Below are 17,136 nucleotides of genomic sequence, written 5' to 3' on the forward strand. Positions count from 1 at the left end.
AACATATATATATTGGAAAAATATTTGACATTATTTTATTAAAAAAAAGATTACTTTATAAACTTAGGAACACACTTTAAAAGGGAATATGACAATATAATAATTAAAGGAATATTCTGTCAATAGTAGAAATTTAAAAATTTTATACAGATTTAGAATGGCTTTCATAGAAATTGGCATTTGACCAGAGGCTAGGAGCTGGGAGGACAAGAGCCAGGTGAAAGGCGAACCTCTGTGTTCCTCTGAAAATGTGGAGGGGTTCTCTGGTTCAAGCTCAGGCCCTCTCCCTGCTCTTCATCTAGGAATTTGCCAACTTCATGCTAAGGGCATGCACCAGGCTGGCTCTAGCCCTTGTGGTGGTCAGAGAGGCCCGCCCTTTCCACTTACTCATCCTGGGGAGTGGATAGAGCTATCTGTGTTCAGGCCCAGGGTGCTGGCACTAGGAAGAAAACAAAATACAGTTATGATTTAGCACTACTCTAGCACAGACCTCTGTTTCGTCTCTTTGGCCCAGTTTCCAGTGTGGGCTTGGGTTCATGTCACGTGGTCCCTGAACATTCAGCTGGGCCAGGAGGACCAAGACAGCTTTGGGGGTAGGTCCATTCAATGGCCACCATCAATTCCACTGAAACTTTCAACTTGTGTGATTCCCTGAAGATCAAGAGCACCTTCTCTGTCTCACTTTTTTGCTCTCTACCCCTTTGTCTCTCACACACATGCAAGTAAACCTTTGTACACCCAAGATGTTTGTTTATATAGGTCTAAGCATAGTTAAGAAAAATGAATGAAGTCTTAGTTGATGTGTCATTTTTCTAGCAACAATGACCAGTTTAAAAATGAATTAGAAGTTGTTAATGAATAATTCTAAAATAATAAGCTATATCCATTCCTCATCCCCCAAAAATATGTGTGAAAGGAGTAACAAGAGCAGATATTGGAATCAAATTTGCCTAAAGTAGGCAATGTTGAAAGGATGCAAGTTATTTCCTGCAAAGACTCTGTGAGATAATACAGCTGAGAGCACTTTGTAATATGAGAATTACTGAACAAATAGCAAGTATTATTGCCAGTATTTCAGAAAGTATGAGATCAAATCTGATTTATTTTAACTTTCCAGTACTAAAAAAAAAAAAAAAAAAAAAAAAATCACAGTCACTGATCCAGTTGCTTAGAAAAAAGGCAAAGCATTTGTTTACTTCTTAATAAAACATCATAAAAGATAGTGTTTTTCTGACCAAGAAATATAAAATTGTTAGTTTGGCAATAAGGTACTGACTTGGTACTTTATATATAGTAGTTAATGCTTTTCAAAATAACTTTTATCGGATTACAAAGGAGCACTTGTCCATTATAAACATTTTGAAAAATACAGAAATGGCTGAGGAACATAATTTCACTACCCAGATCTTCTTAACAGCTTGTTAACACTTACTAACAGGTGCACATTTTCCTTCCAGTTTATTCTCTACATATGAATGAGTTGAGAATATACTGTACATAGGGTTTTATGTTCTGGTTTTTCACTTATTATTGTCACAAGCATTGTCCTAAGTTATAAAATATTTTCTGTTGAGCACACTTTTTAATGGCTGAATAATATTCCATGATTTTAAAATGTACATAAATGCTTTCTTATTTCCTTCCTGTTTGCCTTACTTCTGTTTTCCCCATTATTAAATAAAGCTTCAAGCAATAGTTTTTGCATAAATATTTGACATTATTTCAGATTATTTCCTTAGAATAGATTTTAGAAATCTAATCTATTATGTTAGCATAATGCTATTGCTATATAAGAGGCTAGGAATCTATAAGTCTTCTCATATATCTCCATTAAAACATACAAGCAAAACAGAACTGTTAGGGGTGAGTTTCATATAAAAATCACTCCAAAACACAGATGTAGACTAATTGGCTCCTCCTAGCTCTATCATCCTATGTTTTTCTTTCCAAATCCTTTCTCTAATTCTCTGAGAGCAAATCTGTTCTCCTCTGGAGTATATGTAAGGTAATTCTTGGACAGCAGCATAGTAATCATTTATAGGTTTTTCAGTTGGGCTATTAATGCCTTGTGCAGAATAAACCAAAGATAAAAAGAAACACATTTTTGTAGGTGAAAATTATGTTAGCCAACATTATTTCTCACTCTGGTTTATGATGTCAGGCATGTATGAATGTGGGGATAGATTCTCTTGGAAGGAGATTAAAAAGACACTACCACCTAAAATTCCCCTTCCTAATCATTTGAGACCATCCAGAGGCTGTGAGGAAGCTGGTACAGTGGCTCACTGCACAGACAACACCCCGAAGAGGACTAGCTTTGTTAAAAAACGCTCCACTGCAGAGATTTCGAGGGTCACTGGCACTCAATAAAGTGTGCTATTTATATATTCAGCACTGCATACCTATAGAGCCTCAGAAACTATGTGAGAGAGACACATAGATCAGTTTTTCTCCCTCGCTGACCCCCACCAGGGATAAGGTTGGAACCTGCAACCCAGGGATGTGTTCTCAATCAGGAAACGAACCAGAGATCATTTGGTCTGGAGGCTAACCACTGAGAACACTGCCAGGGGAGAAACTACTCTTTAGTGCCTGAATATATTTTTCATTTTCCATCACTTTTCTCTCTACTTGGCCTAAAAATCATATTCAAATTTTCCAAACAAGAACATAATCTACAGGTAATCCTTTCAAGAATTCTTAGAAGGAAATCTTTATTCTTTTGTCACTCTTTGGGAAACTTAACTCATCAGTTCTCTAAGGACGCAAAGTGTTTTCATCTCCCCAGCTAAGGCGGTAGGGGGGTGGGGGGCGGGCGTTATATAAGCAAAAAGGTTTTTAGCTTCAGGAGCTTGCACTGTACAGCCAGGGGTACTCCAGAGAATAGCCACCCAGCGTGTCACACCCCAGGACAGAAACCACGGGAAAGTTGCTTTTCATTCATTGTAAAAGGGTTAGGTAGAGAGATCTTTTCATTACTTCCCAGTAAATATAGGCTGCTTTACCATTATTAGTGCAGAGTGGAAAACTTTAAGGTAGAAGGTTTAAGAAAAGAAATAGGAAGATCGCTAAGGGAGAAGAGGTTGGTTGTCCTCTGAATATTTTAAAAAACCACATGATGTTTACATTCCAGTAATGGGGAGGATGAAGTCTGAGGAAGGGCTTTCCTAGCTGGGACGCATCCTACTCTGCGCAGGGAGAGGACAGCGCAGCCAGGCCCCTGCGCAGAAGGGTAGTGCACTTGAGACCCACACACGGTTTCCCTGCCACCTAGAACATTCTTCTTTAGGAGCAAAGCTCCAAAGGAACAGATAAGTCACCTTTCCGATCCCTCCTCTAGCTCTTAGGAATTACATGCCTGAGACACAATTTCCACGTCCCCTCCATCAGCTGGAGCACGTCAGTTCAGAACGAAGGTCGAAAAGTGCCTCTATTTTCACCTTCCTAGCCTCTGCTGTCAGGACTGTGGTGCTTGACATTCCAAGAAATGCAGTGTTCGCCACACCAGCAGCAGTCACAGAGCAGTGTGCAGCCAGCTGGGGCGGAGCAAGAGTCGGGGTGGGGGGCGGTGCAGGAGCCCAGGGTGGGGCGTGGGGGGGGGGCGCAGGAGCGAAATTTGCAAACTCAGGATCCTGGGCCTCAAGCCAAAGCAGCCTGGGGGAGTTGCTGTGATGACACATTTAGTCTCTCAGAGGGATCCTGGCACAACAGCCGCATTCCTGGCACCACGTTTGCCATCAAGAAACTTATGGAGTAGAACTGGTATCAACTCCAGAGGGAGATGCAAGCTGCTTTCTTAACTTCTTTGGCAGCACTACCCTTTACAACTTGTGCTCATACACCCTCCTGAATATTTACATCAACTGCTATTTGTGATACTCTTAGGAGCCCTGTTGGATGGTACTTTGAAGGGAAGTGCTAAAATGAGAGCATCTTTCCAGTTTATAAATGTAACTATTGTATCCCTGAATAATTCAATTTCCTAAAATTGGCATTTAATAATGACTTATCCCTTGCTGGGAAGAGATTGTAGTCCCTCTTTCCCTTTTAAAAATAGCTTTTACTGTTGCCAAGAGGAGAGTCTCGTGTTTCCTGTTAGAAGATATGTGAATTAAAGTGTTAGCTTCTTACCCTGTTCAATTCACTAGCATTGTGTTAGCCGAGTTCTCACACCTGGGAGAAAGATGTCCTTACAGAAATGCCCTTAGTTCTGCTGAATGCCTGACCCCCTCTCTTATTTGTGCCTAGAAGGCAAAATACACTAGGATTTAGCCACTTAGTATTCAGACCATGTCAGGATTCAAGTAAAAAGCCTATAATGCAGAGCTGGATGCATGGTTGCCAGGACAAACACAGTCAACAGTTCAAATCACAGTTAAATTATACGAAAGTGTGGGCAAAACATGCAGACCTGTCTAGTCAATGAAGCAGTAGAGATAAAAGGAATTACTACATAAATGCCAAGTTGTGAGGCTTTAATGGATACAGAGCTGCTGTTCTTTCCAGCTGCACCCCAACCCCATTGATTGTAAAAGGCTAGTTAGGATTTTTAACATAATGCTTTCTTCATCCTCCCCCTCGTCTTCAGCTTGTACTTCTCCTTCTCTATCTTTTTTATTTTAACTTGCACATATTTCCCAAAGTATTGAGAAAGGAACAACTCCTCTGGGTATTTCCATAGTTTTGCAAAGGACAGTGATACTAGCAGGCCAGTGAGTGCTACTGGAAACATGGGATGCAACAGAGGAAATGCAGTTAATGCAATAATTCACATATGTTAATACTTAGTTCCATCAATGTCAGCTTTATTTTTTCCTTGGTATACACAAAGCTGGCACACAACTATGACTGATGAGGTAATGTCATTTTTAATTTAGAGAGCTTTAAACTGTCCACTTTAACTAGTGATATCATCTTTGCCGTTGTCTCCTGAGACTTTATATAAACATAAGTAATGTGCCCTGGACAGTTTGAAAAGGGATTGTGAAAGATGGCATTGGTCATCATGAAGATTTCCCCCATTTTGATCTCTTTTAAATTGCCAGATACAGTTTATTTTACTGCCATATTTTAGCCATTCCTGCAATTATGATATCCTAAGACTTGTGAACCAAGGTAAAGACAGAAGTAAAATAAAGGTTTGAAATAAAAGAATTGTAATGTTTTCATGTCAGTTCTAGAAGAAAAATGGAAGACAAATCAGATATCTGGTTCCTGGGTGACTTGGTAAATAAGAGCAGAGGAAGGAGCAAGACACTAAGAAGCAGATAATGCCAAACAAACACAAATCTTCCTGCTTTCCTGGGGGACTCTTGTTTACTAAAGATGGTTCTTCACCTTTTAGAAATAAAGAAGATCCAAGCATATGTCATCTTAGTGCAATCTTTAGAGTAATATTGTATTGCCACTTCCTTGATCGTTTGTCTCCTGTGTAATATTAAGCCTGCATTTTTAAAAATTACATCACTTTGGTATTTTCAAATTTGTTATGTTTTCTTTTCAAACAACAATATTCCTTTAAATATTCAGAGTGGTGGGTATAAACAAAGTGACTTGCTATTTTTAAATAAACTTTTTTCTTTGGAGAAATTCCATTCTGCAATCAATTCAAGTGTAGTTTTTGAAGAAGATCATCTGTGTTTGAACCAGAGTTCTTTCTAAGAAGTCTGGCATTTGCTGGAATTGGGTTAAATAGTAAAGAATCTGTTTATTATTCTGTGGCCATATGTTTAGAGGGTTGCTCACAGAAATCAAAGTATTGTTCATGAAGCACTCCAGCCAAGTAGACATTTTGAATTCATAAAAGAACTTCACAGCTGGAAAAGAACGTATAGCATTATGTAACACCCACCACCACAGACAAAGGAACACCATTTAATAATACAGAATAGTGCTCATGAGATTTCTTTTTCTTGTTAATTAGTTACTTTAACTACATTGTCTATAACTATAATGGACACCATTATTCTTAATAGTTCTCTGTTGCCAGATGATGTATACAGACATCATGCAGTCCATTTTAATTATTTCATTTTGCTAGATTTCCCTCCCTCCCTGTAATGCAGTGGTGAATGCAGATAGCACTTTTTTTTTTTTTTCCCTGACAGACTAGGGTGGACAGTGCTGGTTTCTAATAGATCCTTCTATGTTTCTGTGTCAGGTATGACTATGTGGAAGTCATCGACGGAGAAAATGAAAATGGACGTTTATGGGGAAAGTTCTGTGGAAAGATTGCCCCTTCTCCTGTAGTATCTTCAGGGCCATTTCTTTTCATCAAATTTGTCTCTGACTATGAGACACATGGTGCAGGATTTTCCATACGTTATGAAATTTTCAAGAAAGGTGAGTAACTTAGACTAGAACAAATATGACTAAAGGTTTATTAACATTGATTCATGAAAGACAAAGTGAAAAGAAAGAAAAGGAATAATGCTTTTATTCTTCTGAAAAAATTATATATTCTCATTACAGAATGTTAGAAATACTTTAAACAAAGGAAACATATCCAATGTATGGAGGAAGTATGTTTAAAATTATAAAAAATATTTTAGAAATCAAAATTACATGATTTTAATGTGTTAACCAATGTTTATAGGGTATATACTCTAATCATTAAACTCTTTTAAGAACATTTCTTCTTATCTTCTTCAAAAACAAGTTTTATTTACTATTGAAGTTTGATTTTTTTCATTAAAAATTCAGTCCCTATTGCCTTAAAGTCATGTATGTCCTGTTCCCTTTATTTTATTCTAAAATTCAAAGCCAGTGGTTCCCAGGAAAAGCAAGGCAGTCCACTAACCTTAGACTGGAGGGTTCCTACTAATAGAGGGCTTGTTGGGGAAAGAACCTTGTGGAGAAAACAAAGCAGTAACACTTTCAGTGGCATTCCCTTTGGGAATTAAATATCAACCACTCCTCCAATATAATTATTTACTAATTTTCTATTTCAATGGTACATATTGAGATGAGATGGAATCTGATAAGTTGGAGTCTCGCAGCCTTCAGGAATTAAAGACATGCATATCAGTCAGTTGATAAACAATATATCTTTATCTGCATATCACTGTTTTTCCAACATCCTGTAGATTCCTTAAATGTCTTAAATTCAGCTTTTACTTATACTTATTTTACTTAATTATTCCCTTGACATTAATGTGTGGAAGAACCATCCACAGACAGAGGCTCAAGATTTAAATCTATTGTCCTAGAATATTGGAAAAAGAGCTTTTCTTTCTTTTTTTTTTTTTCTCCAATGGCAAATGCCTAAGGTCTTCTGGGCCAGCAGCAACTGAAAATAATGAAAAGGAGTCAATAGGAGTTTCTTGGAACATTGGTACAACTTAAAATTTGAAAGAAATCTGCACTGCCCCATAGAAATGTGGATAGATGGAGAGAGCTTCAGAAATGTATCTAACTATATACTTGGAAACTCTTTAGTATGAATAATGATATACATATGACAACAATATGTACAGATGATTACATATGTACATTTTTTGTGTGTTGAAAGCTGTTTGATGTATTATATAAATCATTTTGTACACATATGTATATGTGCGTGCGCACACACACACACACACACACACACATCTACATTTGCTCTACCTGCACATGACACTGTCAAAGAAAAATGGAGTCAACAAAGGGGCTAAGAATAGCCTTTCATTTCAGTGTTTCTCAAAGATCTGAAGATGATTTAAAGAGAAGAGAGAGAAAGCTCTATCACTAAGTCATTAAAAATTCTTTATCTTCTTCCAAAAGAACTCCATTCCCTTCACTGTGTTAGTCCCAGATGTGCCACAGTTTCCTTGTCCTGCTCTCCAATACCATCCTTAAGACCTGAAGCCTTATTTTATTTTTTCTTCTTTTCTTCCTACATCCCATATGACTTCTAGTTGTTTTTAATTTTTATCCAAGGATGTCAGAGTCGTACTTCCTTTCCAAGTCCAATGCCATTAATCAAACAGGCACAATCTGTGTTCTCACCACACTCTCTTACTCTATGTACAGCTTCTCAAACAGTCCTCAACATGCAGTCCTCAAAATGCTTATGGCAGGTCTCCACTGTCCATGGTCAAGCCTCAATGTCCTGTTGGGTCCAGCTCAAGGCTTCATATCACCTGCTCCAGATATTCTCCAGCTCCTACTCTCACAGGTCCACAAGCTAACTTTTTGTCTCAGGACAGTGCACTGGGCAAAACCCAGCAGCCTTGAATGTGAATTTTAATTCTGCCACTGACTATCTGTGCATGTTCAGAGCCTCTGATTCCTCCTCTGAAAAATTAATAATTTTATCTAGCACAGGCCTGTTGTAAAGATCAGTTGACATGGAAAACATACAGCCATTGCTTGTCACTGAATATGTATGTGGCAATAACCACTCACTGTTGCAATGGTTGTGCCTTCAGTATTCATAGCCTTTGATCTCCAGTTGTCCCTTAACCTTCACAGACACCTACCTCTAAATGAATTTTTGTCAGGAAGCTCTTCCTAATTAGTCCACTTTTTTTCCTACACATATACCCGGCTTATCCCTACATATGAATACACACACACATATGCATACTGTTTTCATATACACACACAAAGTGTTCCACTTACCAATATTTCTTCTTAATATTGTCAAACTTCTATAAAGGATATTTTCAAATTTCTTCATACGTGCATGTTTAATTTCCCAACTAGATTGTTATCACTTGAAAATGCAAAGAAAATATCTTTTCCCCCCTCACTGCACATACTATAGTCCTTATGGATACGCCATAAAATGTTATTAACTGACATAATACATTTATGCATAAGTATACAGGTTCATGGGCATTCTCTCCTCAGAAGTCATTTAATGGTGTTATGGAATTCATGAATCTCTTCTCTGTTGAAAACATAACGCATCTTCCAGGATGTAGCAATTTCAGGTTTCCTCAAAACACATAAGTCATACTAATCTTAAAAAAAAGTGAATCTTTCACTTGTGCCCTTGAGGATGTCTGGCAATTGGTGACATTTCTATGGAAGATTTAGGCCATTCCTGAGTCCCTAGGGCTGCATTTCTACAGAAACACCTTTGCCTGAGGGTCAGCAAGACCAGTCCCCACCTCTGTCTATGGCTCCTAGAGTCATCCTGGAACCCAGTTTCCCTTCCAGGTACCTCACATTTCCCTTCCACATCTCTTCCCACATGTTGAAACCTTTAGCCACCTGTCCAAAAGTTATTCCCATTCACCTAAATCAATTTCTCTTGGAAATCCAAGCCTCCCCATGTATCACTTTCCTGTCCTTCCCTTGGCCTGGGTCATCCCGGCCCAAATGCAGGAAAAAGCTATAATCGTTTTCTGTGGGTCTCAGTGTAGGGGAGGGACATATTTACTGAGAGCCGGGTGGGTCACTTTGTATGTCATTTGACTAAAAGTCTATATATTTAATAATGATGCCAAAGAGAATATCTTAGATAGTATTATTTTCCATCTTTATTGTTGTTAACAATAAAATGTGTCACTCTTATAGCTACACAAAGCACTTCCAGTCTTACAGATAACAACAGAAACATGGTGTTTGCTAGCTCCAGTGCTGGGTGTGCACCTCACATCAGCAGCTCATTCGCTCCTAGGTGCATGGGACGGCTTGCCCTCCTTCCTGAAGAATTTCTTAAACCACAACTGCAACATCCTTTCTAGGGATGTGCTTGCTTAACTGTAGCAAATTTATGCATCTGTGAATAAGGAAAGAATATGTTTTATGTATGATGGAAGAAGTAAGAAATTGTGGAATCTTAAATTTAAAGGGACTTTATTTTTCAAATCCCATAGTCTACCTCCATTTTCTGTGCACAGATTGTAAGGACCAGAAAGGTTAGGAGGCCACCTAAGGCTTAACAGCAGGTTAGTGGTAAAGGCAGGACTGGAACTCAGACCTTCTGGTGCTATATCCAGTTCTCTTCCATCGCCATACATGTTTTTTCAAGCTTTTGTCAAATACCTTAGAAAACCTGAGCTAGCTTCCAAAAGGATCTGACAGGACAAGAACACAGTGAAAGCATTTAAATATATTTGATTTTGAAAGTGTGACCTTAATTCCTGTCATTTTTTTCCCTCACTAATCTTAATCTCACCTGGACAGTTTAATCTAAGAAGGAGAAAATATTAGTACCTGAATTAAACCCTGCTATTTGCTTTGTCTTGTAAGGGCCTAGCCAAAGCATCCTGTGCCCCAAGGAGGAGGTTAGAGGTCTCCAGGGTCACTGTTCCTACATCTTGGAAGTAAAATTCTGAAAAATTCCCAATATCATATATATATTATGAATTAAGGACATAAATTGGCATAGTCATTGTTATCATAGAAGCCACCAATTAACTTAGAAATGATTACAAACTGTACAGTATATTTCATAACCTCTTTACCTGGAACTGACATGGCAAATGCCACATTAATAACTTTTCTACTACAGTCAAATAGATAAGCATTTGAGGCCATCACAGTGAAATATGAGCTACATGGAGAAGGATTTGGGGGCTATTTTAAACAAGTCAGCCCTCTACAGACCAGATTTATTGTGCTGACTTAATCACTATCACTCTTCTGCTTCTCCTGCGCCACGCATATAACATGTGCATGGTGAGAAAACAAATGATTTGTTTTCTCACTAGGTTGCTGAATGCACTGAGGTGGCGATTCAGACTACTAGCCTTAGCTATTGAAACTAGAGATCTGCTGGTTAAATTTCATCTGTATTAATGACTAATATGTTGCCTCTAGTACATGGCACTTTGGTAGCATATTGAATGAAGAATTATCTCAACCAAACTCCTTATTTAGAGTCGAATCTTTGCATGCCTTCACAGGGCACCATCAGTGGGATGGCCCATGAAAAGAATTGTTGAATTGGACATCCCCAGATTGGATTCTGAGACTCAAAGGTGTCAAGTCATCTCTGATTCAGAAAGAGCCTTAAGAGCTCTTTGAAAATCATGACAGTGGTGTTGGTGAGAAGGGGCAAAATTGATATGCTCACGTCCGGGTAGATGGGCAGTATTCAAACTGTGTGGTGAATGCCACCATATTCATTGCTGGATGCCATGAATTGAAATTGTGTCATTTATATAGTCATAAGGTCAACTTAATATATATTCGAGTATGCTTGACCAATTTAAATTACAAATCACCATAATTTGTAAAGTCTTGATAACACAGAATAGTCATTAAAATTATACTTTAAAATATATACATTATACTTTCACACACACACACACATATATATTAACAAATAATTTTAGAATAACAGACAGTACTATATCTGATACTTTGGGGAAGGTTAGGATGTCAATATTGGTATCAGGTGACTTCTAGCAACACGGCCTGTAATCACAGTTTATTGTGCCCTCACTAGCAGCTACACTTTACCGGCACACCTGTGTCAACACCACTCAGAATGAGTCACTCACCCTGGGTACATGTACGAATTACCTTTCACATTTAGTTTGTCAAAGAGGCAGAGGTCACATCTGGCAAAGTTACTGAGTCACTGGTGTAGGAATCTGAAACCAAACTCTCTCCATTGAATTCTCCCCCTCGCCTTTGTGAATGTTCCATTTCACCAATAAAGGGCTGTCAGTCTTTAAGATTTAAGAATTTAAGCTTGAAGGGGCTATAATTATTTCTCTAGGGCTCTGTCAAGAGATTTCTGTAGTTTACTCATTCATTGTTCCACATGATTTTATATTTGTCATTTTTTTCTCTACAAGAGCAGAAGTTTTTAAATTGCTGCACACAAATGAAAAACAAAGGTAAACATAATAAATCTGAACTTGACTTTTCATACCTAGCACCACCATGAAAAAGCTGAGTAATTAGGACAGTGATTGCAATGATGGACTTTTATTAGAAGGATATGCTGTCATTTCCCAGGTTATTTCTTGGTGAAGTCATTTAAGAGAATTTTTACTTTGCTCCTTTATCTCTTTTGCTCATAGGTCCTGAGTGTTCACAGAACTACACAAGCCCTAGTGGAGTGATAAAGTCCCCCGGATTCCCTGAAAAATATCCCAACAGCCTTGAATGCACTTATATTATCTTTGCACCAAAGATGTCAGAGATTATCCTGGAATTTGAAAGCTTTGACCTAGAGACTGACTCAACTGCTCCAGGGGGCATGTTCTGTCGCTATGACCGGCTAGAAATCTGGGACGGATTCCCTGATGGTAAGGAGGGCAGGAAGAGTCCCCAAAAGGGAAAGACCTTGGGGATGGTCACTGGGATTCTTTCACATGTGTTATAATGTACGCGTCATTTTCTTTTTTTAAATAGCTCATAAGAAGGAGGGGAAATGGTAATTCTATGCAGAGCAGTGATGAAATATTTGAGTTTAAACTGTTTTAGTAATTATTTAGTCCAATTCCTTCATTTTATAGATAAGGAAACTGAGACCACATACCTTTTTTGTGATAGAATGGGAACCAACACATAGTTTTCCTGACTAAAATATTTTGTTCACTTCATTGATCTGCCTACTGGTCATTAATCCATAGACTGTTGGAGAAGGTCTTAAGAAATCAGTCAAATCAAACTACTCATTTTACAAATGCAGAGCCTAAGAGAGGTTAAGTACCTGGTAAAATTTTTAGGGTAAAATAAACATCCATTATGCTCCAAAAAAATTTAGAAAGGAAATGAGAATGTTTGGACATTTCTAATTTAGACAGGTTTTTCTAGTGAATTTTTATCTTTGGCAACTTAAATCACCACGATATATTCTTTATATACATTGGTCCTATCATCTAAATTCATTATATACAATCAAAGATGGTTGTCTCATGGAGCTTAGATTCTGCAGGGAAATGAGACAATAAACAGGGCATATTACAAATAAGTGAATTATGTTCATGGGATGTTAGAAGGTGAGAAGTTCTATAAACAACAAAAAAAGCGAAAGAAAGAAAAAGTAGAGCAGTGTAAAGGTATAAAGTGCTACTGTTAAGGGAAAGGGATGTGTGGGATAATTTTTAAATAGTTGTGGTCAGGCTAGACCTTAAAAAGAAAGTGATATTTGAGCTAAGATTTGAAGGAGGTGGGGGAGGTAGTCATGTGGACAGCTAAAGGAAAGTTTTCCATTTCAATCCTTGTGAATCAGAAGGTGAATGGCAAAAATACACACCCAAATTCTGAACAGTGGGAGATAATATCAGATAATTTGGTGCAGCTGCATTGCACTGCTTGTTTTATGTTTAGTCTGGTTTAATATTAAGATTTCTCTAGAGAACATATTATACAAATCAGAAAAGGCAGCTTGGAAGTTCTTATAAATCATGCAGTTAGACATGTATAACCATCTATAAAATATTATTATCATACATTTTATCAAGTTGGAGAAAATAGTATTTAAATAAATTGTAGATGGAAAGCAAGTATAAAGTAAATGAGATTGCCTTTGTCTTTGAAATGGCATTAAAATTATCAGTGTAATTTAATTTATATATGTTCCAAAACAGAAAAGGAGAAAAACTGGATTTAAAGAAAGCTAATATTGTCATTGGAATACATGTGTAAGTTAACATTAGGTTCACTGCTTCTTTACTCTTTTACCATATGAATAGGGTTATGATGATCTTATTGAAGCTTCTTCATTAAATAATGAGATTTGCCCAAACTGAATATTGCTTGATTTTCAAGTATTCAATATGATAATTAGGAAAACAATATTATAATAATACTGTAAAGATAGTTGGAACATTTAATAACGGGTTTATTTGTTCACAACCCAAATTTTCAGCCTTCTTTTCTAGAACTTACATTTAAATTGACATCTGAAGAAGAGGTCCAATCAACCAACTTATTTAGGCTACTTTGAGAGAGAAGCACATTGTTATTAGTGTCAAGGGTTTTTCAAAGTAGTAATTTTCTGGCTTTGGAAAATCACTGAGTTCAAGTAAGGAACAATTAACAATAAGAGTTATCAGCCTTGCAATTTACCCATGCTTTAAACTATGTGCATTTGACTTATTCCCAGAGAAAACTGGCTTTGGAATGGGAAAATTGTGTTTGTATATTTGTTAATATTTACCCAGCCTCATCCAGCCTGTGCCAGTGTAGCAGCTCTCTCTGTTAGGCAAAATGAGAGACTGCATGCTCCTGAGTTCCTGTCAGTGGTACCAGAAACATTTTTGTCATAGTAGTTCAACACACAGTTCCTCTGCCAGCAAAATTGCTTTTAGTCTTCGATATCCTTTCCAAAAACAGCAACCAAAAGGCGCTGAAAGCTTTTAACCGTCAAGTGATTTTTATGTTGCATTTTATCATAAACATTGAATAGATGACTAAGTAATTAAAAGCTACCCATTGATTCAGTTTGACTTTGAAGAAAAGCAGTTCACTCCAAAACTGGAAACCCGAGGCATGCATGTTGTGACCACACATCTCCATCTATCACGCTGTTTGAAGCTCTATGGGTTCACAAGTAGCAACTCTGAAGTAGTCGGGGAAGTTTACATATGGTTTGAGAGCCATGGTCTAAGCATGCTGCCTGGTTGATACCACAAATGCTTGTACTGAAATACAGAGCCAAGTATGAATGCTTAGCTCACCACATGGGTGCAGATGAAGTCAACCCCCTTCTGGGCTGGAAGACGAAGCTGGTACTACCATTGTTACCTACATTCCAAGCATTATTGATGATTTTAGGAATATGTTTCATAAAAGATAGATAGAGTTCTGTTTTTACATTTCTTTTCTTTATTGATTTTTTAGAGGGAGAGACAGATTAGAAACATCAGTGAGAGAGAACATCAACTGGCTACTTCCTGTGTGCCCCCCACTGGGGATTGGGCCCACAACCTAGGCATGTACCCTGACTGGGAATCGAATTTCTTGGTGCATGGGTTAACTACACTCAATCACTAAGCCACATCAGCCGGGCTGAGTTCTGTTTTTAAAAATCTAATTTTATATTAAAATTAACCTTCTAAACTATAAATATAAAATATAAATGATATAAATATAAATGTTCCAAAATATAAATGATATAAATGTACAAATGTTTTTCTGGGGGAAAGTTAAAGTCCAGATATCCTCCACCAAAAAGTTCATTATTGTAAAATTAGTATACGTTTTTGAAATGATTCCCTTATTTATTTATTTACTTATTAAAAATACGTTATTTTAAAAGTACTTCTTTTATAGTAGATCATTGACCCCTTTTCACATAAAATGGTAGCAAAATGCCAAATTGTCTGATTTGAAAGTGGGGTGGTAATTATTGGAGAGATTAATGGGACAGTACAAAGAATGAAGAACTGCCGTTCCAAGTTGCAAGTATATCTTTTAAACCACACAAGTACTATATTGACTTCATACCTGAGAAGATATGATCATTGTAGGCTTATTCTCCCTCAACAGATAACTTAGTACATGTTGCTTGCTTAAATTCTTCAATAATTCCGTTTTTGAATGATACTCTGTTTTTGTGTCAGTTTTCCTCACCTTGGCCTTGGCCTTGGACTCTACAGCAAAATCCAGTTGCTGTGTTCATGTGAATATACAAATGAGCACACACTCGAAACAGACAAGAGTACTTCACTTACTCTCCCTCAGATCAATACTGCATTAGTTTGTTAGGCTAAGGTCTTGCTGTTGTTCAGGAAAATTCAATACTTCTTTGTATTATAGTCGAAAAGCCTTTCACTCTCATATCTTGAGGGCTCCTGGAGAGAGTTGCATGCTGCTGTCTGGGGCAATGTTCTAAAGGACAGAAGGCAGATTTACACAGCATGTCTTACACATTATAAGCCAGTGAGTCATGGAGACTCTAAATTATGAGTCTGTACTAGACAAGTTCTCTTCTGTTTGCTCTTTCAAAGAGGCTCCCCCTGCCCCCACCCTTCCCAGAGGAACTGGGTGACAGTGGAGGGAGAGGATCAGCAGCCAGAGCTGAAGGGGTGACTACAATTTCCCTCAAGCCCTATATTCTTGGCAAGGTCAGTGACTGTGGTGATCAGAGGAGGACCCCAAGGATTAGGGCTGTAAAAGTTTGCCCACAAACTAAAGAAAAAGAGTTATGAAACCACAATAATGGAATTTAAATGAGGGAGCATGAATGGACTCTAAGCCTCCCAGTAAGACTGAAGGTCAGAAATGGGATTCTTTTTGAGGAAAGAAAAGACATGAGTTTATGCCTCTAGCTAGATATTTTCATGCATATGTATGGACAACTTTATACTCCATAATGAAGAAAAAAGGTGTTGGATTGTGGTAGGGCCATATTCAGAATGGGGAAAATCTGGCAAAGTACTAACTCTTGTAGAAGAATCTGAGGCCAGGATTAAAGCTGAAAAGAAACTACAAAACAAGAGTTTCATCTTCTGAGATGCTCTCTTCTGCCAACTCAGAAACTTAAGGTAATAAAATGTTTTTCCCATAATGCAAAGTCATTGTCTATGTCCATGTGATACCCTGTAGGTAATCTGTATCAATTCTCCTATATGGATTAGCTTCTTTGTTTTTTTCATAATAAAGCAATCTACACACACAATGTTTGGTTGTTGAGGAGTGAGAGGTTATGGTAAACGATAAGCTCTTTGTGTTTTTTTAATTTAATTTATTGGGGTGACATTGCTTAATAAAATTATATAGGTTTCAGGTATGCAATTCTACAATACATCATCTGTATACTGTATTGTGTGTTTACCACCCCAAGTCAAGTTTCCTTCCATCATCATTTATCCCTCCTTTACCCTCTTCTACTTCCCTCCAGCTCCTTTTCCTCTGGAAATCTCCATACTATTGTGTGTGTCCACATGAGTCTTTCTTTTGTTTCTTCTTTACTTAATCCCTTCATGCTTCTCACCCAGCCCCCACCCTCTCCCTTCTGACAGCTGTCAGTCTATTCTCTTTGAATTCTGTCAAATAAATTACTTTGAATGCATGAAGAAGTTATCCGGTATTCAAAATAACCATTTTGAACTAACTCAAATATGTAAACCACTTTGGGTTTGGTTTCCTTTTTGTTTTTCTTTTTTTCAAGAAGGATGGCCAAGAGCTGAAAGCCTGTTAGCCAAAGATCTGAGCACTCTAGCCCTGGCCAGTTTGGCTCAGCAGTTAGAGCATTGGCCTGAGGACCAATGAGTCTCAGGTTCAATTCCAGGCAGGGAC

The 17,136-nt window shown here is 37.7% G+C and overlaps 1 protein-coding gene across 4 annotated transcripts in view; it reads left to right on the plus strand.

Annotated features, from left to right (window-relative positions):
* Nucleotides 1-17,136, plus strand: part of NRP1 (neuropilin 1) — a 156,687-nt gene that overhangs the window by 53,267 nt on the left and 86,284 nt on the right. For all 4 annotated transcript variants that reach the window (XM_036247225.1, XM_036247242.1, XM_036247219.1 and 1 more), the window contains exons 3-4: nt 6,161-6,342; nt 11,967-12,194. In XM_036247225.1, the coding sequence (XP_036103118.1) occupies nt 6,161-6,342; nt 11,967-12,194 (410 nt within the window). The remainder of the gene's footprint in view (nt 1-6,160; nt 6,343-11,966; nt 12,195-17,136) is intronic.

This window comes from Molossus molossus, unplaced genomic scaffold, assembly GCF_014108415.1.
Source record: "Molossus molossus isolate mMolMol1 unplaced genomic scaffold, mMolMol1.p scaffold_m16_p_1, whole genome shotgun sequence".
Lineage (NCBI taxonomy): Eukaryota > Metazoa > Chordata > Mammalia > Chiroptera > Molossidae > Molossus > Molossus molossus.